We start from the raw sequence: 27,392 nt of genomic DNA, 5'->3' as shown, positions 1-27,392 counted from the left end.
GCAGCGAGCCCAGGCTGGGCCCCAGTTCCTCAGGCCCCGGTTCCTGCACACCCATTCTGCTCGCGAGGGCACTAGCGGCAGCACGCGCCCCAACACCACTTTCCTCTGACGTCCACTCCTGGGATCGCCCCCTCCCGCCGCCCTTATAAAGGGGACTTTTGTCAATAGTGAGTTCGATCACCGCCTCCACGAGTTCCAGCCTCCCTCCGCCCTGGCCCACACCTGTGAACTCCGAGAGCGCCCAGGTTCTTGGAGAAGCTACGAAGGAGCTGCGCAGAGATCCTTACCCCAGTGCCTAGCCCTGCCCCCGCCCCATTGCACCCCGCCCACACCTTCCCACCGCACCCTTGCGCACACACGCTCGCTCTCGCGTGCTCTCTCTTTCTCTCTTTCTCTCTCTCTCTCTCTTTCTCTCTCTCTCTCTCTCTCTCTCTCTCTCTCTCTCTCTCTCTCTCTCACACACACACACACACACACACACCACTGCACCTTTGCAGCCCCCAGCCACCGCAGGGGTGGCGGTCCCAGGAGCAGACAAACCAGCGGAGTGCTCCGTTGCGACCACCCCAGGTAGGAGCAGAGCGGGGGAATCCCTGGTGTGTTGGGGCTGCACTCTCAGATGTTGTGGGCGCGGAATGGGGTATTTTTCAGAGCAGACGGACGCGTCTCTCTTGCCTCTTCGTAGGGATGCGCGGGCTATCCACTCCTGGCACTCATGGTTCTGTGGCGCGAGGGGCTGGAAAGTCTGGTTACAGGAGAGACAAAGTCCCTTGCACTGGAGAAATGGGCAGGGGAGCCCCCGGGTGAGGCCCGAGAAAGAACTTCCCGGTTCTGTTGCTCACAAAGGCAGAGCCCATCAAGCCCACCGGGATTTCTTTTGCTTACCCCAGAATCCAAGGGAGGCTAGCTAGCTCTTTTGCCTAAGGGCTCAATAACCACCTGCTTACCCAAATATTAGTTTCCCAAAAAAACCTGCTTATGGGCCTGTGTACATGAAATAGCCGAGATCTCAAGGTGAGTGGCGGGGTAAAGAAAAAAGTGAAGGCGTTAGAACTTGACATGTCTCTTCTAAGAGTCTTGATTTTAATACTTTGACCCTGTTATGTTTTTAAGGACTTGTGTATTTTTAAATCGTTTTCTTGTATATACCATTGAGGGGGTGGGGGAGAAATGAGAGGAACAAAGGACAGTGGATGGGGAAGAAGGTTGATCAAGATGTTAAACTGCAGACAACTATAACTGAATAACAATAAAAATTTTTAAAAAACATGTTAAACATGACATCTCTAGTTGCTACAGAAACGTGAACTACAGGCACTTGTTGAAAATTGCAGTTGATGTGTTTTTGGAATGGATTTTTCTAAAGTTTTTGTTTTGTTTGTTTTGTGTGTGTTTTATAGATATTTTCACTGCAACGTATTTTTGAAACATTTCCTGAAACCGTTTGAAAGAACGGCTAAAAAAATGAATGAATAAATTAATCTGTTAGAATTCTCAGAGTAGCCTTTTATGATACACTTACTTTACTGAATAATTCTAGACTGACTAGTGTTAGTTCCAAAAAAACAAATACAGACATATTCTTTATAAGCAGTTTTTGACTGAATTGCTGAGTTAAGATACAAGAAAAAGTTAGTTTTATATTGAAAGAATTTATCAAACACAAAATGATTATGATTATATTTGTTACAAAGCATTTTAGTATTTTGAATTATCAAAACAACGTTGTATTGTTAAATAGAATAATATAATAGACACTTGTTGGTAACTGCAAGTTTAATATGTGATTTTGATGTACTTTTCCAAGTTGCAAATGATTTCTCATGAGCCAGCTGGTGTATTCCTCACCATCTATGTGTGCTTGGCTGGTTTATATTGCATTACTGTATTTTCTTCAGAAATCTTAATGAAGTAGCCAGCTGTGGAAGATTCCAGACCCCCAGATAAAAATGGCTTTCCATGTGGAAGGACTGATAGCTATCATCGTGTTCTACCTTTTAATATTGCTGGTGGGAATATGGGCTGCCTGGAGAACCAAGAACAGTGGCAGCACAGAAGAGCGCAGTGAGGCCATAATAGTTGGTGGTCGAGACATTGGTCTGCTGGTGGGTGGATTTACCATGACAGGTAGGTTCAGAGCTCAGCTCCATGCTTCCCTCCCTCTCTGACTTCACAAAGTGACAAAGCAAATGCTACTCTTTGTCCTTTGAGGATTCTTTGTGTTCATTATACACCCACACACACACATATGTGTGTATATATTTATATGTATATTCATTATATACATATAATTTTACATTTGTTTAAAACAAAACTAAATAGTTCAATTCTGTAGTATCTGAACAAAGCAACTTTGTAATTAATTAAACAGAATATTAATGAAACAAACTTGGGCTATCTGGGCTGTTTAGTGGGTGGAACCAGTAAAAACAAAGAGGTAGAGAAAAATGCAAAAGGGTCTTAGTCTTACAGGTTTTGTATCAATGGGATAAAGTCAGCATCTCATCTCATTTATTAATAGGAATGAAGTTATGACTTTGCACTAAGTGATGAGTATCAGTGAACACAAACTAGTGATGGTTTTAAACAATAAATCAATATGGGGGCAACACAATCCCAAATTGATTGGTGCCCTGCTTAGAAACCTAATTCTCCCATTTCATAAACTAATTTCCTTATAGGAACACAATCACATGTTAGTAATCCACAGCACTGAAAGAAAAAATTTCCAGGAACTTTGATATAAAAGGAAAAAAAATCTATGGCATGCCTTGTCAAGGAATCCCCAGCCACCATCTGCAGCTCTCTCCCATTTGAGCTTTCTCTGTGTCAGGAGGGGCTGATATTCTATCTTCCTTTGTCCAGAGGTGGCTCTGTTTAAGAGGTGACTTATTTTTCTTTATAATTTTTAGTCATTGAAAATATTTCTGAAAACCAATTTAAATTATATTTGTAATATTTAATACATATTTACTAACAAAATATATTTCACTTTAAGGTCTTATTAAGTTTTTAAACATCAGCAATATAACCCATACTGAAAGGAACTCTGAGTGTTCATTGGAAAATATCCCATTAGAAATCATATCCAAATAATGCTGTTTTAGTCCTGAAGTGTTATTTTAAAATGATTTGCTCTCTGTGTGAAGTACCTTACCAAACCGATGTGTGAAGACTACGTCCCTGTGTGGCCATTTGAAATCTACGGTGTTCTAGAATAATTTGTGGACTATAGATTTCTCTTTTAGATACTCATATTTTTGTTAACTCTTATACAAGTGTACATGGTTTCATTTGGTCTTTATGAATATCTTTATCTTTATATTTAAACCCTGTAATTAAGTGAGCACACAGAGTTCATAGTTAACAAGGACCAGACTCAGGGCCAAACCCCAGACTTCCGGGAGCCACGCCCAGGGCCTCTCCACAGTGTTAGCACACTCAGTCCTCTAGCTGGTTTGTCTTCATCTCTTTACAAATGTACACAGTTGTGAAGAGGTCTTTTTTCTTTACCCTCTGTATCTATTTTTTCCATTCACACATATGGAACAATTGTGCAAAATATTTTCTATGATGCCTAATATGCAAAATCAGATAAATACAAAAAAACAAAGAATAAAATTCACTCATTGAAATTTTAGCATGGCTTTTCAGATGTTTTTTCTCTTAGTATCTACCTACTGATGGACAGTGAGCACAACTCTGTGTCTTTGTTTTCATTTCTCATTTTAGTATTTCTTTTTTCCCCTAAAGATTCAAATCTGATACTGATATTTGAAGCAGATTAAAACATTGTGATTATATTTCCCATAAGTTTCTTCTATTACAAAGAAAATGGGAAAACAAAGCAAAACAAAGCTGGTTGATTTCACTCAAAAAAATGTTGAAAATAATAAGCTGTTGTATATCAAAGTAATTTGTTCATTGTAAATTATTATAATGTTCTATTACTCTAATGTAACCTTCTATTTATTTTGTCCATCAAGATAATATTTTAGATTTGTTCTTTTATCACTTAGAGTGATGTTTTCAATATAATAGACTTTTTAATAATCTATTCCATTTATTTCTCCTTTTTTCATTTTTATTGAATTTATTGGGTTGACATTGGTTAATAAAATTATATAGCTTTCAAGTGTACAATTCTATAATGCATCATCTGTGTATTGTATTGTGTGTTCACCACCCAAAGTTAAGTCTCCTTTCATCACCATTTATCCCCCCCTTTACCTTCTCCTACCTTCCCCCAACCCCATATTCTTATCTGTGTCTGTGAGGATTTTTTCAATTTTTTCCTTAGTCCCTTCACCTTTTTCATCCAGACCTCAAACCCCTCCCAACAGCTGTCAGTCTGTTCTCTGTATCTATAAATCTGTTTCTGTTTTGTTTTCTAGTTTATTTTGCTGATTAGACTCCACATATAAGGGAAATCATATGATATTTGTCTTTCTCTTATTGGTTTGTTACACTTACTGGCTGTTAAACGATATAGAAAAAAATTGAATTATAATGTTTTTTGTAATGAGTCATGGTCCAGCTTAGTTTTAAAATTTTTTAATCTCTCAGAACTGAAAATAATCTTGATCAATATCATATTTCATTTAAAATCTGAACCATATTATCTAACCCTTGTCAGATCATTGATTTTATATTTTTGATAGAGAATAAAAATTGAAAATAAAAATACATATAGTTTAAAAGCATTTTTTTCTCTTTTATGAATCTGATAGGAAATATACAAACATGCAGAGCAAATTCTGTCCTATAAGGTACTAACTTGATAACGGAGGGACCGTAACCATAACAGGTACCTAAGTCTCCACTTCTATATTACAATATTTGTTATCATTCAGGCATCAATTTTCTTTTTGGACTAGGGAGAAGAGACCTACACAATGAAAGATGATCACTAATAAACTTTGTGTTTATTAGCCATCAGACCATTTACTTGTATGCAGTGAAACACTGCAGTTCCAGTTGCTAGCAGAAACAGGGAAGATGAAGTCTCAGGTCCAGTGCCTGTGAGGATTTGTTTCTTCAGGTCCTAGTTACATACCCAGTGAGGCTGGGGTAGGGAAACCCTTTTTAAAATTTTAGCAGGGGCTTAGTGAGTCAAAAAAAGACAAATACCATGTGTTCTCACTCATATGTGGAATGTAATGAACAGAATAAACTGATGGACACAATAAAACCAGAGACATGGATACATGGAACAGACTGACAGATCTTAGAGGGAAGTGGTAGGGGATATGGGAAGAGATTATCCAGAGAACATGTATGCTTATATGCATAGCCCATGGACACAGAATAATGTGGTGAAGCCCAGGATGGGGGGTGGAGCCGGGTGGAGGGAGCAAAGGGAGGGAATGGAGAATACCTGTAACAGTGTCAACAGTATGGTATTTGTCCCTCACCATCTGGCTTATTTCACTTAGCATAATGCTCTCCAGTTCCATCCATGCTGTTGCAAAGGGTATAAGCTCCTTCTTTATCTCCATATGATCTCACCTTTAACTGGAACATAATCAACAGAAGAAAATAGGAAACAAAATATAGCCAGAGACATTGAAGTTAAGAACAATCTAACAATAGTCAGGGGGGAGTGGGGAGGGGACAGTGAGGAGAGGGGATTACAGGAACTACTATAAAGGACACAAGGACAAAATCAAGGGGGAGGGTGGAGGTGGGGACGGGAGGTGGGTTCAGCTGGGGTGGGGTGGAGGGATGGGGAGAAAAGGCATACAACTGTAATTGAATAACAATAAAAAATTTTTTTTAAATAAAAATAATAATGTCAACAATAAAAAACAAAAAAAAGTAAAATTTCAGCAGGGCTTAGAGTGAAAAAGACAAATGATAGCATTTATTTGTTAACACCCACGCAAAAGCTCCTATGAAGATGACAATGGCTCCTAATTATGTACTTGCCCACATTAGGATTTTGTACAGAAACTTTCCATCTAAATATAGTTAAAATTACTTTGTAAAGAGGTTGTTTGATGTTAACTCTTTGTAGAGAGGTGTTTTGAAGTTAATACTTCAAAATATTCTCTCTTCTTTGCTTTTAATTTTTTTAAACAGATTTTTGGTGTGAACACAACAGAAAAGCTTGTTTTGTATTGTTTTATGTATTTATATATTCTGAAATTTCACTTATATTCTGTGATATTGTAGAAAAGTTTTTAGAGTCAAATTGAATAATGTAGCTTAGAATTCAGTCACATTCACATATGATCAGCTTCTTACAAATCTACATGTCTTATAATTTTACACAGATTCTACATAGGAATTATTTCAAATATTTTGATTATTAAAATATATGAACTACAGAAATGTAAGTGTTCCATTAACTTTAGTTCTTCATCAAGAATCAATATTACATTGTAATATCAAAAAAATGGTAAAGTTTGTGTATCATCTTCAATTCTATTTAACCAAAATGTGGGTTTTAGGGGATTCCTTTACCTGTCCTTCAGCTGTTATGCTACAGAAATTTTGTTAAATAACATCTAAAACATTTATTATTCTCTTGAAATGTCAAATAGCTTACTAGAAGAGCCAGATTAGAACAAAGAATTACAAGTGGAAATGCATTCAGCATGTTCAGTTTTTCTGAATGCTAGTCTAGGTCCTAAGTGTATGCTGGGTACTTAGGAAGAGAGTGAGAAAAAGTAATTTAAACTCACTTGAGTTAACCTTGGAGTGTCATCTCCCCCCTTCCTTCACTCTTTTAACAACTTAAAGTAGTAAATAATGTAGGTATGATTTAAAGTTATTCTATTAATAAAAAGTACACACACACGCAACTATCCATTTGCATGCATGTTCATGCGCACACACACACACAATCTCTTTAAGGACAATAGTCATGATCAACATGATTGATCAATACAATTAAAACAGAAGAACCTCAGAATAAAGACACTCAAGCCATGTTATGGAGGTTGGGGGCAAAGTTGTAGTTTTACTGAAAATGTAAATAGTCACATACTGTATTGCATATGACCTCAGACTTTATGATGTAATAATGTCATTTAAAAGTGTCGATAAGTGTTGATGACTAAATGGATTTAGAAGACATCTGGGACAATCCTGTCCAAAAGAAATATAATGAGAGCCACAAATGTAATATTATATTTTCTAGACACTACTTTAGAAAACATAAAAAATAGTTGAATTGATGTAAACAATGGAATGTATTTAACTCAATATGCTGCAAATGTTTTCATTTCACCATGTAATCAATACAGAAAAATTATTGAGACATCTGACATTTAGTTTTCCAAACTAAGTCTTTTTAAAAAAGTTTTTAACATACTACATCTTTGAAATCCAGTGTGTAATTTACACTCATAGAACAGCTTATCCAGACCAGCCACATTTCAGGTACTCAAATAGCCACATGAGACTAATTAGCCACTGTGTTAGAATGAGCAGGTCTAAGGTATTACAAGTATGAGAGTGTCTTTCCCTCACTTTTCATTCTATTTCAGCAACCTGGGTTGGAGGAGGTTACATCAACGGGACAGCTGAAGCAGTGTATGTACCAGATTATGGTCTAGCTTGGGCTCAGGCACCAATTGGATATTCTCTTAGTCTGATTTTAGGTAAGTGAAAGTTCAAATTTCAGTGACTGACTCAGTAGTAAATCAAAAAGAAAGGGAATACAAATAAGAAGTGAAATAACAAGTCAAACAATGTAAATAACTATTGTAGAAAAGTGTTACCTAGAATCTTTAGTAGCTGCTACCAGAAATTGGTAATACATGCTTAGAATATTTGATCTCTTGAAAATGGCTATCAGAACAGCAATTTTTTAACATTATGATTTTTTTCTTTAAAAAAGGGCATGGATGTATCATTAAAAATGAATCAACTTGAAGTGTATCTGAATTTCTTTTTGTAAATCAAACTGATAAAAGGTCAAAAATTATATATAATAGAGTGTTCCTAACTTATTTTTGCATTTAAAAATACTTTTATTAAATCCTGTGCTTACTCAAACTATCTAAATACTTGCTATGCTGGGTGATGCATGAAGGCATTTTAGTGAATACTGTGCTGGTCCATGTTTTTCAATCTACATGCCTCAGATACACCATTCAATTGTTCTTTGGATGCATACAATGACAAATGTATTAAGAAATATGCCTTTGGTTGCTAAACACTTCTTGGTTCTATATTCACATGATACTATTTCAGACTGGTTCCTCAACATATTTAAGTGTTCTTAAAATTTTATTTCCCTTGGGAAATTATAGCATAATAAAGAATATTACATTATGAATTTGTTATTTTCTCATAAACACTTGTTTCATTCCTTTTAGGTGGTCTGTTTTTTGCAAAACCTATGCGTTCCAAGGGATATGTGACCATGTTAGACCCATTTCAGCAGATCTATGGAAAACGCATGGGAGGCCTCCTCTTTATTCCTGCATTAATGGGAGAAATGTTCTGGGCAGCAGCCATCTTCTCAGCCTTAGGTAAGAACTAATAAAATATTGCTCTTCCTGAATCTCTGGCTAACTGAACATCAGATACACAACTTCACTTCCTTTGGTCACAGGTCAGACCTCCTTAGCCTCTTTCTCTAAGATTAATGCATCTCCCTGCTTACAGTTCTGCATGACTCCTATAGTCTCCGTGTGGTAACCACACTCGCCCTTCTAAAATGCAAATCTTATTATGTCGCTTTCCTGTTTAAAACCAAACTTTTTAACCAGGCTCATAGGCTTCTCATGACTTAGCCTCTGATCCTCTCTTTATCATTCATCTCTCCTCATTCCTTCTTTCATAACTGTAGTCCCTCTCTCTTGCCTCTGACACTTCCCAGGCCCTCTGCTTTCTCCTCTTTCTCATGTCTGCCTAGCTAACCAAGAACTGTCCACTTCTCATAGATGTCACTTTCTCAAGAGCAGTCATCCTGAACTTGCTGATGCCTTTCCTATGGGCACCAGGAATTTTCTTTTCAATGACTTATCACTTTGTGTGATTATGTATCTATTTCATGACAAATTTTCAATCTCACAAAAAATATTATAAATCTCTTGAAGGCAGGACTTGTGCCTTGTTACCAGTTGTAATCCTATCACAAATGAATGAGTAAACCATCTATGGCTATGTTTTCTTCAAAAGAGAGAAAGAAAACGAATGTAACATCCTTTCTTGATGTGTTCACATTGCACAGCAAAGTATTGGGTTGTAGACATGTTTAAGAGCTAGAAAATGAAATTAGACTCTTTAGGATCTAACTCATTACCAAGATCAATTAATGCTAGGGACAACCTGTTATTGGCCCTTGAGTTCTTAGCCCACTTACAAGATTTAGAAAACAAGAGATTTCAGTGGGATCATGGGAAATCATGGGAATTCAGGGTGAATGCCCTCCCTTTTGATCAAGGGGAAATCTAAGTCATTCTACTGAGTGTTGAGTTCCTCCTGGAATATGGATAGAGTTGGAAGTTCCATGACTTTCCTCAGTAAGCTGTATCAGTGTTTGACATCCAGGCATTCACTTTGTTTCTCTTCATATCTTCTTACAATTGGACATAAAGGGATTAAATCTACAGCTGGACATCCAGTGGTCAAAACAAAAGTAAGATATGATGAATTTCTTTCTATGTTATATGTTGTAGACTACAAATTTGTCTTCTGGTTTCAGTATTATCATCAGATTCGTCTCTACAATATCAGATATTAGTTTATACTACCTTTAACTCCTTCCTCTCTCAAAGTCCTATATAAGTTTATCTCATTTTCTTGGTCTCCAATTATAAAATAGAGGAATGATTTGATGTAATAAAGAAAATAATTTGATAGTTATAAAATACTGTAATAACTCAGTGAAAAATGTTGCACTTGCATGGTGCTAGGTAACAATACTCCACAAACACCACTGCACTTATGTTCTAATGAAAATATGTGTGAAAATGCACCTCCTTTGCTACCTGGCTCTCATTAGCTAAGAAGCAATTGTAGTTTATTTATCATTGTTTTCAACACTGGAAATTTTTGGTTTTAAGACAAGCTGCCTGCTGATATATCCAAAAGGAGTGGGATGAATATCTGACAGAATATAAAATATTTATTCTCACTGAATAAAGATCAATTTATATAACAGAGCCCTTAAGAGAGAATAGAATTAATAAGGTAACATTTTAAAATATTTTGGAAATATAAAACATAATAACTAAACACTAAACTTTGCTGCAGTTAATTATTTTGGATATGTGTGTCTACTTCGGTGTGTGTCTGCTTCGGTGTGTGTATGTCAGTCTATGTAAAACATGTTAATGTTTCTCTCTCTCTAAACATACACACATATCAACAATATATATGTAAAATAAATGTAAAACATATATGTAAAATATATGTAAAACAAAATATATGTAAAATAGCAGTCTCTACTGCTATTGGTTGAAATGCATGCTCTGATAAAGATAATGTGTGTCTACTTTTAACACCTGTGTTTTTTCAAAAATAATAGTTGGATATAATTCAAAGTTAATGTTTATTAGAAACAGCTTGGGATACTTAAGAATAGACAGGTAGAAGATCAAGTACCACCTTACCCTGAGTGCACATAGCTCATCACTGAAACTTAAGAGAATCTTAAACTATCTTCTTGGTATAAATGGGCATCTTAAAACTTTTTAAAGAAATGTATAGTGTTTACATTTCTGACAACTCAAATTCAGTGAATTTTTATAACTTTACTTATAATATATTTATTTTTATGTTTGAGCAAACTAATATTTGACAGCAAATCTAGAAGTATAACTTTGATTTTACTCACTACAAATGATGGAATTATTTAGAAAATATGTTAGAGAAATATTCATCCCAAACTTAGTAATGATAGAAAAGTAGGTGACTTCTTTACAACCACTGAGTTAAAACCAAATGGCAGCACCTACTAGAATTCCAAATCTTCAGGATTCTAATCTAGTGATTTTATTACTATTAATATATAGGCAGTATTAAAAAGGGGTAGGGTAATAATTACACTATAAGTCATGAACTATGTAACTTTGAAATGTTGTTATTAAAGGAGAGAACTAGACAAAAAGAAAAATGGCCAACTAAAGTTTCAACATGAAGTAAATAATTTTAGAAAAAATAATTTATTCAATATCTCTACAAGAACTCAGTCAGTTATCCATAGTTACTTATAATAAATTCATCATCATCCTTGAGTTCCTTACCAGACTTTTCCTTTTATTAATTTGGTTTTCACTCAAGAAAGAAAATGTAATATTGTTACCAAAGACAAAGCATTGAGAAAAATTTGTTTGAAAAGTATTTTGTATTTTAATGGATTTTCATCTCTGGTGGGTTGCGTACACTATTAGCCTGCAATTGAAGAGGGATAATAGAACTAAATTTGCAACTAAAAATTCACAGATTTGTTACAATAGCTGGTAGAATTAATATAAGTTCTTTTAGAATTAAATTGTATGTATTTCATGGAATTCTGAAATCATATCATAAATTGCAGGTGGCCTTACATAAATAAGTTAGCAAAGCACTATTTTTTTTAAATTAGAAAGAATTTTTAAATGTATGCATGTATATGCATAGTCAATTTACTGAAATTTAGATTTTCAATATGAAAACTAACTTTATCTGTTATATTTTACATGACACTGGGACAAATATATGCTGTCATTGAACTTGCATATGCCTTTGCCTAAAACATGGAGTCCATTTGAGTACCTTGACCATAGCACTCTCTTGTTTGCATTCTTCTAGGAGCCACTATCAGTGTGATCATTGACATCAATGTGCATGCTTCTGTCATCGTCTCTGCGCTCATTGCCACTCTGTACACCCTGGTGGGTGGTCTCTACTCTGTGGCCTACACGGATGTTGTTCAGCTCTTTTGTATTTTCATAGGCCTGGTAAGTGGGGCCATTCACAGACTTTCTCTCCCTCCCCCTCTCCCTTTTTCTCTCCCTTTTTCCTTCTCTCCCTCTGTTCCTTTCTTTCTTTCTTTCTCCCTCCCTACCTTTCTCCTTTTTTTTCTATTTTTCATTCTTTCCTTACTTCTTTCCTTCCTCCCTCTCTCCCTCCCTTCCCCTACCTCCCCATTCACTCCTCCCTCCCTTCCTTCCTTCTTTTACTTTCTTCTTTTGTAAAAGATAATGTGGCATTTTATACTAACTCAGCAAAAACTAATAGAAACATTATTTTAATCCCAAATAATATATAGTAAGTTGTATACCATGAAATACTAAATTTCTTAATGAATTAATTAAATGAAAAATTCTAATTTTGTTATATTTTGCCAGAAAAGTGTTCCCTCAGTTTAATTCCTAAAAAAGTCTGTGTTCCTTTCCTTCAAGTGCACATCGATGGAAACTTAATGTGTAATCTTCTTTGCGGTGTGAAGACAGCACCCTTTCCTCTATGTTAAAATTTAAACCTTGATGCTAACCTGCGTTATGCCCTTATCCTCTTTTTATATTAGTGTCATCTCTATGATTGCTCAAAAGTCATAGAAATTCTCCCCTTGGAAATATTGTCTGTAGGGCACTAAAAGGATTTATTATGTACTGCATATACACCCCAGGTTAAATTAGGTAATATATTTTCACTTTATTAAATAAAAGGTACTGTATACTTATGAGACATGAAATTATTAGTATTAAACTAAAAGCACTTTTGGGTGTTATGCACACATTTTAGTCAATGTTTAGCTTTTACAAATTAACACCTTAAAATGTGACCATTGTAATTATGCATATAATAATATCTAACACCTAACACAACACCTAAGAGAGTATAAAGAAAATAGAATGCTCACTCTGTGCTGGCAGATGCGAGGGGTTCGTACATGTACACGATCTCTGTGCAAGGGCCATGGACAGAGTGAGCTAAGACCGCACATCATGGCTCAGGTGATCAAAGCAGCTTTGCTTCTCCTTGTTTGTTTGTTTGCTTGCTTTGGTATCATGAAAAGCTTTGGATTCTTTTAGTGTTTACACTAGACATTTAAAAAGGAAAAATGAAGAATGAATTTCATACTCATTTTTGTTTGTTTTGTTCTTTACTTTCTAGATTCTCTAATATACAAGAGGAAAATTCAAAAGAACTAATTACAGTCAGAATTAACAGTTTAGCCATTTTTTTTTTTGCATTTGACTGAATTTTACTCCCTTGCATTTTAGTCAAATCCAAAAATATTTAACTTTCTCAAGGAAGTCTACTTTTTTATTTTTAAATATCCAAAAGAAAGTGGACAGTTGCTGAAATTCAGAATTTTCTTAGCATCATCATATACTTCCAGAAATAAACATCTGTTCAGAATATCAGAGGTCAGGTTAGTTAGACAATGACGGCTCTCATAAAGAATGCACTTGGTATTCTAAGAGACACACTTCCAGGGGTTGAATCTATTTATTTGTGATGTATTGCTTTGTATGAGACCAGAACTTAAAACACACAGGTGCATAGATTGAATGTGCTAGTATGGACATGACAGGGCAAATTATGTAAGAATACATATTAGAGAGGTTTTCTGCTGCGAAATGTAACTAAATTGATAAGGAATAAAGTTCTGTTTGTTACTACTTGAGGTCCTATTAAATTGGAATAAAAGTCCAAATACAGTTTGTTCTTTAAGCTTCAAATCTTATACATACATATGAGGGAAACCTCTCTCCTAAAAAATGGGAATTATCTTGTGGAGGGTGAGTCCTTTGCAGTACAGGCTTCCCCTGCTAGGTGAGTGTTCTAGGAACCATCTGTATCAGTGTACAAGCTGGCGTTGTTGTGAGAGGCTGCATTTGGCTTTAGTGAATTTTCTTTTGAAGATTCTTTAGTGAGTTTGCCCATTTCATGTTGGGTGATTTATGAGAGTACCTGCCTACACCACACTGAGTGTTCAGCAGTTTTTGTCCAAAAGCAGCATGACCCTCTTGGCCTGCCCTCCCTGTTCACCTGATCTTGCCCCAAGAGACTGTTTATGGTTTCCCTGAATGAAAAAAGTCCTCAAAGGAAAACATTGTGCCCGTGTGGAAGAGATGAAACAAAAAAACACAGACGCACTACAAGGCATCAAAATTGACAAGTTCAAAAACTGTTCTGAGCAGTGGAAAAAGCATCTTGAAAGGTGTATTGCGTCAAAGTACATGAAGAGTACTTTGAATGTGACTGAAGTTTCAACATGTAAGAATAAATACACAGTTTTTATTAATAAATTCTGGGTTTTTTGGGTCCCCCTCATATATAATTAATCAATTTATGGAATAAACCATCTCCTCTTTTCAAATTCTGTGATTCTGTAGATTTTATAATCATCCTACAACTGTAAACCCGAGGTTCACATGTTAGTTTTTTCTTTCTTCTGACCTCATTCTTACTGCTGTAACTAGAGACTGTTGAATCTGTCTTCATGGGTTTTTGTTTTTTGTACCAATATCTTTTCATTTCCAATATCATTACTCAGCCTCAGGACTTTATCTGGTTTATATCAGTGCCACCTGACTACTCTTCCTGACTCCTCCCTTTTTCTTAACTGACTGTTCACCTCTATGATATTAAGATGAAAAAGAATTTCTACTAAAATATTTTTAAAACCCAGAGGAAATTCCTCTAGCTTCTAGTTGCCAACAAAACAAAATACAAATCTTTTAGCTTACAATTCAAGGCTCTCTCCACATATCTATCTTTATTTCTGCTACTTCACAGAATCACCTCCCTGCAAGCAAACCTTCTAACCCAACAGATGTGCACACACACGGGTGCATGCGCACACAAACACACGCCATATGTTCTACTCTTGGCCTTGCTCCATAGACTATCTGTCCCTTCTTTTTTCTTCTACCAATTAGGTACTGGACTCACCCTTGAAGCTTTGTTTCACCCAACCATTTCTCAATCAAATCTTTCCTTTTCACTTTAATGAGTGGATAACTTTTTCTAATTTAAAGAAAACATAAAAAGTTTATATAAGTATTTATGTTCTCAAATTTAATGTTTTCTTCCCAAAGGTCTAGTGACTGCTCCTATAGTTGATATTATTGGTATAATTGAACACAGAAATAGAAAATATGTTACTTTAACTTTTCTTTTTAATCCTCACTTGAGGACATTATTTTCATTGCCTTTTAGAGAGAAAAGGAGGTGGGGGACAGAGAAAGAGAAACATTGATGTGAGAGAGAGAATTGGTTGCCTCTGATAGGCTCGCAGACCAGGGATTGAACTGGCAACAAACCTAGGCATGTGCCCTGACTGCAGCCTTTTGGTGTTCAGGATGATGCTCCAACTGAGCCACACCTGCCAAGGCAGTTTCTTTAACTTTTTTTCTAAGTCAGTATTTCATGGTGTTCCACAGAGAACACGATTCCAGGTTCTTCTCTGTCTGAACAAGAGGAACTACTGAAATATACAGTCTATCAGAATTAAAGAAACAAAAACTATAAATGTCATATAAATGTCTTATATATGTTAAACAATTAAAAATCATTGCCTAATACTCTAATGTCACTCTTTGGTTACAGTGGATCAGCGTCCCTTTTGCACTGTCACACCCTGCAGTTACCAACATTGGGTTCACTGCTATGCACACCAAATACCAGGCTCCTTGGCTCGGGACCATTGAATCATTTGAAGTCTACACTTGGCTTGACAGTTTTCTGTTGCTGGTAAGTGGTGTGTTACCTGAGGAATGCAATTTAATTTTTCCTAAAATCAAATGCATTTTCAAGATTTTAATGTTTATATGTAAATTTCACCTACTGGCTCATGTCCATTTCTGAACCTACTACTTCTATTGGAAAGATGGAGCGATTTACAGTGTCAAAGTGGAGAGAGCAAATGAGGCTTTAAAGGGATACCACCCATGCTATTATGTGTGGTGTGTATACATTTCCATTGTGCTGTAAATGAAGGAACACCTTGTCCTGTCTCCAGATACCTTCCCCAGCCTGAAAGCCAAGCCATCTAAAAGGCTTTTTTTTTTGTATTTTGAATTTGGCATTAAAAGCCAAATTCTTCTGAAGTAATTAACTCAATCTCTACACAGAAAGTAAATTAGTAGTGCCCTAGGCCATAAGTGTATGAGATGAATTAGGAAAGGCATCCTCAAGGAAAGAAGCCCTGGGCAGCCAGAGGTGGCTTGAGAATGAGCAGAACCTCAGGGCAGAGGTGCTGGCAGTGGGAGGTAGGCATAGGAGAAATAAAGGCAGATTGCAGGTTGAGGAAAGAGTGAAAAACCTGAAGAACCTGCCACATTTTGTGATTTTGCTAATTATATAGATTTTTATAATTTTGCTAATTATATAGATTTGCTAATTATATTGATCAAAACATCGCCCTGGCCTGGGTGGTTCAGTAGGTTGAAGATTCTTCCTGTAACTGAAAGGTTGCAAATTCGATTTGAGGTGGAGGCAGGTGCCTAGGTTATAGGTTCAGTCCCCCTAACAGGCATGTAGAATCCCTGGTCCAGGAATGTTTGGGAAGAAGCAATCAATCTATGCTTCTCTCTCTATTTGATATTTCTCTCTCTCCCTTCCTTTGTCTCTCCCTCTGTAAAAACAATAGGAAAAACAGTCCTCAGGTGAGGATAAAAAATAAATGAATAAATAAATAAATTAATTAAACACTTAATTTTTATATAAAATTAATGGAAACTTGTTTATTTTTTTCCTCTTAAGAGGGTTCACAATATGTTGTGATTATTATACTTTGTGTTTGTGGCACTCTGCTAAGTTTTTGCACTGAAATTAGATGTTTCTATCTCACTAAAGAATTTCCTGGTTAAGAATGTAGGAAAACCACAAAAAAAAAATTTCCTGTGGTGGTAAGGGGTCTTCTTTCCCAAGGATTGTTAAGAAATGTATCAGCTGAAATTATTCTTGAATGGTTTGCGATTTTGAATTTAATGGAAAAAGGGATCAAACATTATGTGTGTGTGATTGTACCTGCATGGCAGGAATATTTATGGTTATATAGAGAAGATGAAGGACTTAGAATAAGTTAGGTAATTTGTTAATAATCACACAATTACCTGAGCAAGACACTGAATTAGAGAAGAATCAAAATCCCAAAGTCATTTCTTCTACACCACATGTTAGTCCTCAGATTTACTAATTTTCAAGATAAAGCATAATATCCAATGATGGCTAAAGTTGTTACATCTCATGGAGTTATATGACTAAATCATGTTCATTTTGTAAATTATAGAATAAGTTGAAATAACAGATGTTGAGTGAATGAATGAATAACTATAGAAGTAAACTTTGAAATATTTCACTAATGGTTTCTGATCTTCCAGTTATCTTTCTGATCTCCCAATTGTCATATAAATGACTTGTCAAGTGCCTTCAAGGTATCACTCAATCCCATCCTGAACCTTCCCACTGTCCCTGTATTAGCACTAAATTAGGCTGACAGCTTTCCTCACCTGGCCTATTGTGATAGGCCATCAGCAATCTCCCTGAAGTCAGTGCACGGACCTCCCTCACCTCCAGACCATTTTCCATCTTGCCATCAGAGTTTCTGTTTGTCAGTGGAAGTCAGAGTTTACCCAACTTGTGACCTAAATGTCCAGAAAGATTGGTATGCAAATTATTATGTATCAATTCATATACAGGATCTGGCACAAATAGTGCCCCTTTTTCTTACAAAATCATAAGCATACAATTCTGTAACATAACAACATGACACTTAACTATACCTTATGATATCTTAGGTGGAATGTTCAAATTAAACCTACAAATTATTATACCCATATTATTACTCTACCAACCACACTCAAGCAATACATACTTCTGCCAGACCCTATAGTCATTGATATTATTGAGCAATACTCATTTTCATGGAAGAGGTTAATGATATATTGATTTACCAATTGAAAGACAAAAGGAAAAGCTTGGGAAAAATATAGACTTGAGGCATGAGATAATAAATTTTAGAATTTTTTAATTTTTTTTTACTTCTGGCATCTATGGCTTTTTAAAATATATTTTATTGATTATGCTATTACAGTTGTCCCATTTTTCTCCCCTTTATTCCCCTCCACCCTGCACCCCCTTTCCACCTGCATTCCCCATCCCCTTAGTTCGTGTTCATGGGTCGTACATATAAGTTCTTTGCCTTCTCCATTTCCTATACTATTCTTTACCTCCCCCCATGTACTTTGTACCTACCATTTCATTTATGATTCTTTTCCCCCATTCTTCCTCCTCCTCCTCCCCACTGATAACCCTCCATGTGATCTCCATTTCTGTCTCTGTTCTAGTAATTAATTTAGTTTGGTTTTGTTTTTGCTTTTTTTAGGTTTGCTTGTTGATAGTTGTGAGTTTGTTGTTATTTTACTGTTCATATTTTTATCTTCTTTTTCTGAGATAAGTCCCTTTAACATTTCATATAATAAGGGCTTGGTGATGATGAACTCCTTCAACTTGACCTTATCTGGGAAGCACTTTATCTTCCCTTCCATTCTAAATGATAGCTTTGCTGGATAAAGCAATCTTGGATGTAGGTCCTTGCCTTTCATGACTTGGAATACTTCTTTCCAGCCCCTTCTTGCCTGCAAGTTTTCTTTTGAGAAATCAGCTGATAGTCTTATGGCAATGCCTTTGTAGGTAACTGTTTCCTTTTCTCTTGCTGCTTTTAAATTTTTCTCCTTACCTTTAATCTTGAGTAGTGTAATTATGATGTACCTTAGTGTGTGCTTTCTTGGGTCCAACTTCCTTGGGACTCTCTGAGCTTCCTGGACTTCCTGGAAGTCTATTTCCTTTGTCAGATTAGGGAAGTTCTCCTTCATTATTTTTTCAAATGAGTTTTCAATTTTTTGTTCTTCCTCTTCTCCTTCTGGCACCCTTATGATTCAGATGTTGGAATGTTTAAAGTAATCCTAGAGGTTCCTAATACTCTTCATTTTTTTGAATTCTCATTTCTTCATTCTGTTCTGGTTGAATATTTACTTCTTCCTTATCCTCCAAATTGTTGACTTGCATCCCGGTTTCCTTCCGGTCACTGTTGGTTCCCTTTATTTCACTTCTCATAGCCTTCACTTCTTTCTTCCTCTATTTTGTGACCATACTCAACCATTTCTGTGAGCATCCTGATTACCAGTGTTTTGAATTCTGTATCTGGTAGGGTGGCTATCTCTTCATCACTTACTTGTATTTTTTCGGTTCCTCCATTTGGGCCACATTTTTTTTTTGTCTCTGCAGGCCTGTTACATTCTAAGGAGTGGAGCAGCCCAGGTAGCCTTCATTGTGGCACTGTATGTGGGGATTGGGGTCCAAAAGGGAACAGTGCTGCTTGCTCAACTCTCAGCTGTCTTTCAGTCACTTCCTCTGCTTCCCACAATCAAATTGGGCCCTCTGGTGCTGAATCCCAGGTGGGTGGTTTTTGTGTATGCTCTCAGACCCTGTGGGTTTCTCCAGTGAGCTCTCCTGTGTGGCCAGGAGTTTCTCCCACTGACACAATTCCCACAACTTTTTACAACCAGAGGTTTTGAGGCTATTTCCCCAGAGGTTATTTCCCCACGCTGGAACCTTGGGTTTCGCAGTCTGCCTTGCTCCCCATTTGTTCCTCCCAGTTTATCCACCCAGTCTGCTAGCCACTGCCTTGCCTACTCAGTCCTCCAGCCACTGCCTTGCCACACTACACATCTCCGCCCCTCCTACCAATCTGAATGAATATTTCTTCTTTAACTCTTTGATTGTTGGAGTTCCATACAGTTCAATTTTCTGGCAGTTCTGGCTGTTTTTTGTTTCTAAATTTGTTGTCCTTTTGGTTGCTCAAGGAGGAAAAGTGTATGCACCAACACTTCCATCTTGGCCGGATGGCCAGGTATGTCTTTTTTAAGAAGAAAATTGTTCTGGAATCAATATGTGGCAGGCATTCTGAATGGCATAAATGTGACAATGATAAACAAAATAGACATCCTAGGATTTAGAGCCTAGTGAGAGGGACTGGCTATTAAAGAATCAACTTCAATACATTGTGATATGGGAAGCTCATTCATCAGTTCGCTCATTCATACAATATATTTATTGAACACCAACTCTATGCCAGTCAGAGGAATGTGGCAGTTATGAAGAGGAAGGTATTTTCCCAGCCTCCTCTCTTACCATTCCCACACACCGACTTCTAGTTATACAAAATACATTGTGTTCTCATAGCTGCTTTGTTGTTCTTTTTCTATTGAATTCTCTGCTGGATACTCTCTTCTCTCTTCATCTCCATCTAGTATACCCTCTCAGTGCTTAAGGATTTTTTCAAATATCATTTCTGCAAGTTTTCCTGATTACTAAGCAGTGTCCTTCCTCACACCATTCCACCCCTCTGTTACCCCCACATGATTCATTGTTTCTCACTTTTGTTACCATAAGTATCTTTTTATAGCATGCAATATATTATGCAATAGTTAAACATCTCCAAACGTATTTGACTGTATATCCTCAATATGAATTTTAAGTACATTCCCAATATAGGTACATGTAATTATAAGTTATATATGTATGTATATATATATACCTTACTAATATACTATGTAAATAATTTAATAAAACAACCATATAACATTCAAGTATGAAGTAAAATGACTATAAGTAGAAATCCTGATATTACTGTTGATGCCCTACTGTGTTCTCTTAAGCACTCTGCACACACCACTTTGGAAAACACTGTGATGCACTGACTCTCCCAGGGGACAGTGAAGCCTAAGCAAGAACCAGTCCTTATTCATCTTTGTGCTCTGACATCCATTACCTTCCCCGGCACACATTATAGTCCAGAAATATTCATTGGGTTATATGGATCAGATTTAAAAACTCCATATTTTCAGAATCTTAATTTTTGCAATAATTTTGTGATGATTAAGATGGACATCTACTTAAGAAAAAATAGGCTTTGTGGTAATTGTAATGCAGCTTCAAGTAGGTAAATTTAGGAAAAGAAAAGATCTCATGTAATTATGAAGGAAAACAACTTGAGGAAAGTCTGCATAATTATAAATATGACAATAACAGAAGGAAAACAATTGAGATGTAGGGCCATTTTCTACACTTCAGAGATGTACACATGACTATTCTGAAGGTGATTATAAAAAATATCATGTTAAAATATCTAATACATGTTACTTGCCTCCAATTCATTCTGAGTCCCTGTGGTTCTCATGCAGATGCTGGGTGGAATCCCATGGCAAGCCTACTTTCAGAGGGTCCTCTCCTCATCCTCAGCCACGTATGCTCAGGTGCTGTCCTTCCTGGCAGCCTTTGGATGCCTGGTGATGGCTCTACCAGCCATACTAATTGGGGCCATTGGAGCATCAACAGGTAACTCTCTTGCAGCTTCACTAATCAACCCACACAGGTTTCACCAAATTTAACAATTACCACAAATGCTTTCCCTCTCCCACTCTCCCCCCAAAAAACCCTGGAATTTATTTATTAAAAGCCATGTATTTATTCTCACATATTTAAACTTCAGTCACCATCAAAGTACTCTCCATTTCATGCGATACACCTACTGAGATTTTTTTTTCACTGCTAAAAACAGTTTTTGAACTCATTGATTTTGATGCCTTTTAGTGCTTCTGCCATTGTTTGTTTCACCTCTTCCACATGAGCAAAACATTTCCCTTTGAGGAATTTTTCATTAAGAGAAACCAAAAAAGTCACTCAAGGTGAGATGGGGTAAATAGGAAGGGTGTGGCATGAAGGTCATGCCATTTTCAGTCAGAAAGTGCTGAACTCAGCATGATGTGGGCAGGTGCACCCATGAATCACCCATCATGAAATGGGCAGATGTGTTGAAGGAGTCTTCAAAAAAAAATCACTGAAGCCAAATGCAGCCTCTCACAACAACGCCAGCTGGTACACTGCTAGAGATGGGTTCCTAGAACAGGGTAAGCCTGTACTACAAGAAGCCCACCCTCCAGAAGATAATTCCATATTTTGGGGGTTCCCCCTCATATATATACCTTTGCTATAGTGTTTAAATTCTATCTTACATTTATGCTCTCCAAAGATTTTTCCAGAGCTCACCCCACCAATAAAATATTTATCAGCATCCCCTCTCCCAATGTTGTTATATTTATCAACAGTATATTTGTAATCCTGTCAGTGGTGGTTCTTAACCAAGGAGCACATTGACCTCACCCACAGAGAAGAAAGACTCCTTAAAAAATAGCTACTTCTCTCTTAGTCCATAAGGACCAATACTTAGCCAGTGGCCAATACTTTTTAGAAATCCCCTTGATGAGTCAAAGTGCAGCCAGAGTCAAGGGTTACTGGCTTAAAAGAAGTTTACCTGCCATTATGACCACTTTAAACTTGAGATTCCTGCTTTACCTTTTCAATGGTTTGTTAAGTTTTCCTCTGTGGAGAAGTTGATCAATAACTATGTAGATAAAGATAAATTAAGGCACTAAGTCACCTAGGAATAACTTATTCAAAATTGGTACAAAGAACATTAAAAATGCTCACCTCACCATTAGTTTCTATCTAGAACATTTTTTAATTCTCACCTTTGATTGGGTTTATTGATTACTCCTGAACCTTATGTTCCCATGTTATACAGCTTTTGAGTATTTCATGCAAATGTGTTACATTAGCCCAAATTTAAAGAAACCCTCTAGGTTTAACTAATTAAAACAGATTTAAGAAGGCTACCTTTCACTCTGTTGTGTTTTGTAAAGATTATCCAGGATGATGCTCAATGCCTATTTTGATTTTCAATTAGTAGAGCTATTTATTGGATTATTTAATTTTGAAAAGAGCAGTTATGGTTCTTTTCATATTGTATACTCTCTATTTCAGTTCACCCATGATTAATAACTAAACACTTAAAAAGATGTCTGACAAAGGTGGTTGTGTGGCTTTAAATAAAAGAGAGCACGTATGTCACAGTCAAAAGACAGATCTGGCCATTAGTGTGTGTATGTGTGTGTTGTAGGACAATAGACTGAAAAACGTGTAAAACATTTTTTCCTGGATTAAGTACACATTTTGGTTGTGGTTATTTCTGGTATCTCAGTTAATGCTATAAAATTTTCCTTATCTAATCATGATTTGAACAATTATAAAAAAAATGGGGGGAGAAAAAATGGTAAGATCCAAGGGAAAAGACTCCTATTTGGTTCTTTAATCATGACATTACAAAAGTTCAATGAACAAAAATGGAGCTATACTAATGTACACACAAAGAATCTGCTGTATTTTTTTAGCAGGTATTAGTACAAGTCACCCCCTCATCCATGGGCGATGCAGTCCAAGACCTCTAACACATGCCTGAAATTGCAGATAGTACCAAAATTAATACAGTGGGTCCTCACTTAATGCCACTGATAGGTTCTGCAACTTTAAGCAAATCAACATATAATGAAGTCAGTTTTACCATAGTCTAATTGATAACAAGCAAGAGTTAGGTTCCTGTGATATCTTATCAACAATATAACAAAATGACATTACTTGATGATCTGCTATATATACTATGTTTTATTCTATTCTTACATAACTATGGTAATGTTTAACTTATAAATTAGGCACAGTGATATATTAACAATAACTAATAATAAAATAGAACAATTACAACAATATACTGTAATAAAAGTTATGTGAATGTGGTCTTTCTCTCAAAATATCTTACTTTACAGTATTCATCCTTTGTTTTTGGTGATGATGGGTGGTGATACAATGCCTACAATAACGAGATGAAGTGAGATGAATGGTGTAGGTATTGTGACGTATACAGGTTACTTAAACACAATCACTGTGATACCATGACAGCTACTAAGTGACTAACGGGTGAGGAGCATATGCAGCATCGATAGATACATCGCTGGCCAGATGGGGCAGGACAGTGCAAGGCTGCATCACACTACTCAAAACGAGGTGCAATTTTAAACTTAAAAATTGTTTATTTGGGGAATTTTCTATTTTCAGACCATGGTTGACCACGTGTAACTGAAAAGCAAAAACCACAAGTAATGGAAAGCAAAAACACAGATGGAGGACTGCTGTATAACTAAATATTAAAGGAGCTATCCAAAGATAAACTTATATTTCAAATCTGTATACCGTGGAATCCAAATACATTCTGAAAATGTCAGCCTCATTCCTGCACATTTTACTCAATAAAAAGAGACTTTCCTTTATCTATCCTAGTTCCTATTTCCAGTAAGGGAAAGTTGATGCAAGAAGGGATTTAATGGGGAAGAAGTAATGTTGATGAAGCTCCAAAACCAACTTTTTATCCAGGAAGGGTATGAGTGAGAACAGACCCAGTATTGTCCTCATCCATCTATGCGTATGTAACTGAGGACTCAGGAATGAAATGTTAAGTTACTTCTCATGTCTTCAAATAGTTGAAGAAATAATATATGGTTCAGTTTAATATTTTTCTATGACTCTGTACAGTGGAATGCCACCACTGCAGAAGATATAGGTTGATAGATGATAGACAGATAGATGGATAGACAGATCACCACCATATTCTTTTCAGGTGTTGTGAATAAGATTAAGTGTAACTAAAACCCATAAGAGGCCAGGACCTATAAGAAAATTTCACTTGACCAGTATGGACTTCCCCATGTACTAGGCTATTAGGCTAACATGCCTTGTCAGAATAATTAGACTTCCCAGCTAATAAGGTTAATTCATACATTCTGAATTTCTTTTAAAAACTCCCTAATAAATAGGATGACCTCAGACTGATAAAGAAGATATGACTCTGGTGGTTGTTAATGTTTTTTGTTTGTATTCAACAGACTGGAACCAGACAGCATATGGGATTCCAGATCCCAAAAGTAATGAAGAAGCAGACATGATTTTACCAATTGTTCTGCAGTATCTCTGCCCTGTATACATTTCCTTCTTTGGTCTTGGTGCAGTTTCTGCTGCTGTCATGTCATCAGCAGATTCTTCTATCCTGTCAGCAAGTTCAATGTTTGCTCGCAACATCTACCAGCTTTCATTCAGACAAAATGTAAGAAGTTTTTTTAAAATGTTACATTATTGTTATTGTCTTTGTCAGTGTAATTATTTTGTATGTAGTATTATATACTTATTAATGTCTATATTAAATTTGACACTATTTTGATTAAGCACACAAGGTTAAATAATGAATTTTACTTACGCTATATATGAATGTTTTAATGCATGTTATCATTCATGTTAATACAGAAGAAAAAAAGCAATATAACAATTTTCCAAGAGGTACATTATATTGCTATAATTTACTCTCATCTCTCTAATGAAAGAGTAATGAAATCTAAAATATCTTAGAAAAATTTTGAGTTTAATTAAATATAATAAGAAACTTGAGAACCCTAGTGGAAGCAGAACATGGTAAGTGAGTTATTTCATGGATATTTGTGTTAACATCTGTCCTACTCTTCACTTGACTCTCAAGTCCACCTTAGTCTGAAAATAGCCTCCCAGTTTGATTTTCCTATTGCGTTAAGTAGGTACAGAACAGCGTGCTGTTGTGGGCTACTGAAGGCCCAGCATCCTTCTCTGCCTTCTTCCTTTGACTAAGGCTTTGTCTTTCTCTAGATTTTCTAGATCAGAGTTAACAAAATGGTCCCACTTGTTTTTTAAGGTGTTGAGCCTCAAATTTGGTAGGGCTCCTATGGAGAGAGACGGCATGGTTTATTCTTGCTTTCTCTGCCACATAAGAACTATTTCTTTAAATGAAAAGTAAGCAAAACCCCCCTTTGCATTATTATTCTTCTATGACAACACAGGTCATCTCACCTCTGCCCTGCACAGTCAGGGAAAGGTGCAGGTTGTCTGTTGTTTCCCGCATAAGGTACTAAGAAACCCTTCCAAAAGACCCACCAGGGAGGCCACCTAGATTGCTTGCTTCATATGCTGTGGTTTAGGTTGGTTTTGCCCATAAATGGAGCCATTTGAAACCAGGAAATTCTTTTGACCAGCTTTAAAGCACAGAAATGCATCTCATTCTTGACATGCATGAGCCAACACATTGTGTGAAAAGCTGACGCTGTGGCAATTTCTTGCAGGCATCAGACAAGGAAATCGTTTGGGTTATGCGAATCACGGTTTTTGTGTTTGGAGCATCTGCAACAGCTATGGCATTGCTAACAAAGACTGTGTACGGGCTCTGGTACCTCAGCTCAGACCTCGTTTACATCATCATTTTTCCGCAACTGCTTTGTGTGCTGTTTGTCAAGGGGACCAATACCTATGGAGCCGTGGCAGGTTATGTTTCTGGCCTTTTCCTGAGAATAACTGGTGGGGAGCCATATCTGTATCTGCAGCCCTTGATCTTTTACCCTGGTTATTACTCTGATAAGAATGGCATATACAATCAGAGGTTCCCATTTAAAACTCTTGCCATGGTTACCTCATTCTTATCCAACATCGGCATTTCTTATCTAGCCAAATACCTATTTGAAAGTGGAACCATGCCACCAAAATTAGATGTATTTGATGCTGTTGTTGCAAGGCACAGTGAAGAAAACATGGATAAGACAATTCTGGTCAAAAATGAAAATATTAAATTAGATGAACTTGCACCCGTGAAGCCCCGACAGAGCATAACTCTCAGCTCAACGTTTACCAATAAAGAGGCCTTCCTTGACATGGACTCCAGCCCAGAAGGGTCTGGGACTGAAGATAATTTATAATAACCCATCCAAATAAAATAGTGCTTTCTCAAACAGCTCTAGAGCAGGCTAGTGCTGGAAGGGTGGTGTGTAGCATATAAAAATATATTTAAAAATAACATTCAGGAGGACAAAAGTCCATATAAAAAGTGCAACTGTACAAATACAAGCCAAGCTAGAAGGAGTACCTAGGAGAGCAACAGCTCTCTTTCTCATTGCTATTCTCATCCTCATTTGGTTTGACGCTAGACAGCTTTACAAAGTATTCAAAAATCAGTTAAAGCCCCACCCAGAGAACAGAGAGCCAAACAGAGTATCTTTATTGTGAAAAAGAAAGTAGATATGAAGGAGCCGAGAAAATTATGTAATCTTGACCCAGACCTTGTTTGCTAGTGCGCTGGTGAGTGCAGCTTAATCACTACCCTGAAGCTGTGAGAATAACTCAACATTACACCGAATGGTGCAATGAATTAACCAGCTGATTTTCTTGATGTGATAATGTACCCCTTAACTTGTGTTCTTAACTATAACACATGTTGAATATGCATTTTTCTTTTAGTAGTGGCATGCATAATTCTGAGCATAGCAAAGCAAACACACAAAAATGTTATATAGTGAATTCTTTGTGTGCCAGGTGATAGGAAAATACACTCCATCTTTGTGGAGGAGCACTGGGTTTCTCTGGCTTAGTCTCCAACTACCACATGCATTGAGAAGAGTACCTGGAGCATGGAAGACATGATTATTGGGCAACCTTACAGCAATATGTTAACAAGGTCATTAAGATGAAATAATAGG

The 27,392-nt window shown here is 36.5% G+C and overlaps 1 protein-coding gene across 2 annotated transcripts; it reads left to right on the top strand.

Annotated features, from left to right (window-relative positions):
• Positions 1-431: 431 nt before the first annotated feature.
• On the top strand, positions 432-27,392 carry SLC5A7 (solute carrier family 5 member 7). 2 transcript variants are annotated; one of them, XM_024552407.4, is made up of 9 exons: positions 432-570; positions 1,899-2,127; positions 7,494-7,607; positions 8,328-8,483; positions 11,752-11,900; positions 15,505-15,648; positions 21,144-21,297; positions 24,732-24,949; positions 25,989-27,392. In XM_024552407.4, exons 2-9 carry the CDS (start codon positions 1,950-1,952, stop codon positions 26,613-26,615), a joined length of 1,740 nt encoding a protein of 579 aa, XP_024408175.1. In that variant the 5' UTR covers positions 432-570; positions 1,899-1,949; the 3' UTR covers positions 26,616-27,392. The 2 variants fall into 2 exon arrangements, with proteins under 2 accessions (XP_024408175.1, XP_045045062.1); XM_045189127.2 differs by lacking the exons at positions 432-570; positions 1,899-2,127; positions 7,494-7,607; positions 8,328-8,483; positions 11,752-11,900 and adding an exon at positions 14,099-14,169.

Source organism: Desmodus rotundus, chromosome 3 (assembly GCF_022682495.2).
Source record: "Desmodus rotundus isolate HL8 chromosome 3, HLdesRot8A.1, whole genome shotgun sequence".
NCBI classification, from domain to species: domain Eukaryota; kingdom Metazoa; phylum Chordata; class Mammalia; order Chiroptera; family Phyllostomidae; genus Desmodus; species Desmodus rotundus.
The sequence above is the reverse complement of the archived record's forward strand: the minus strand, read 5'-3'. Positions and strand labels throughout refer to the sequence as shown.

Coding starts and splice junctions, on each gene's coding strand:
- SLC5A7 (XM_024552407.4), top strand. CDS start 1,950: ATGGCTTTCCATGTGGAAGGACTGATAGCTATCATCGTGTTCTACCTT. Junction 21,298..24,731: donor GGCCATTGGAGCATCAACAG/GTAACTCTCTTG, acceptor TGTATTCAACAG/ACTGGAACCAGACAGCATAT. Junction 24,950..25,988: donor AGCTTTCATTCAGACAAAAT/GTAAGAAGTTTT, acceptor AATTTCTTGCAG/GCATCAGACAAGGAAATCGT.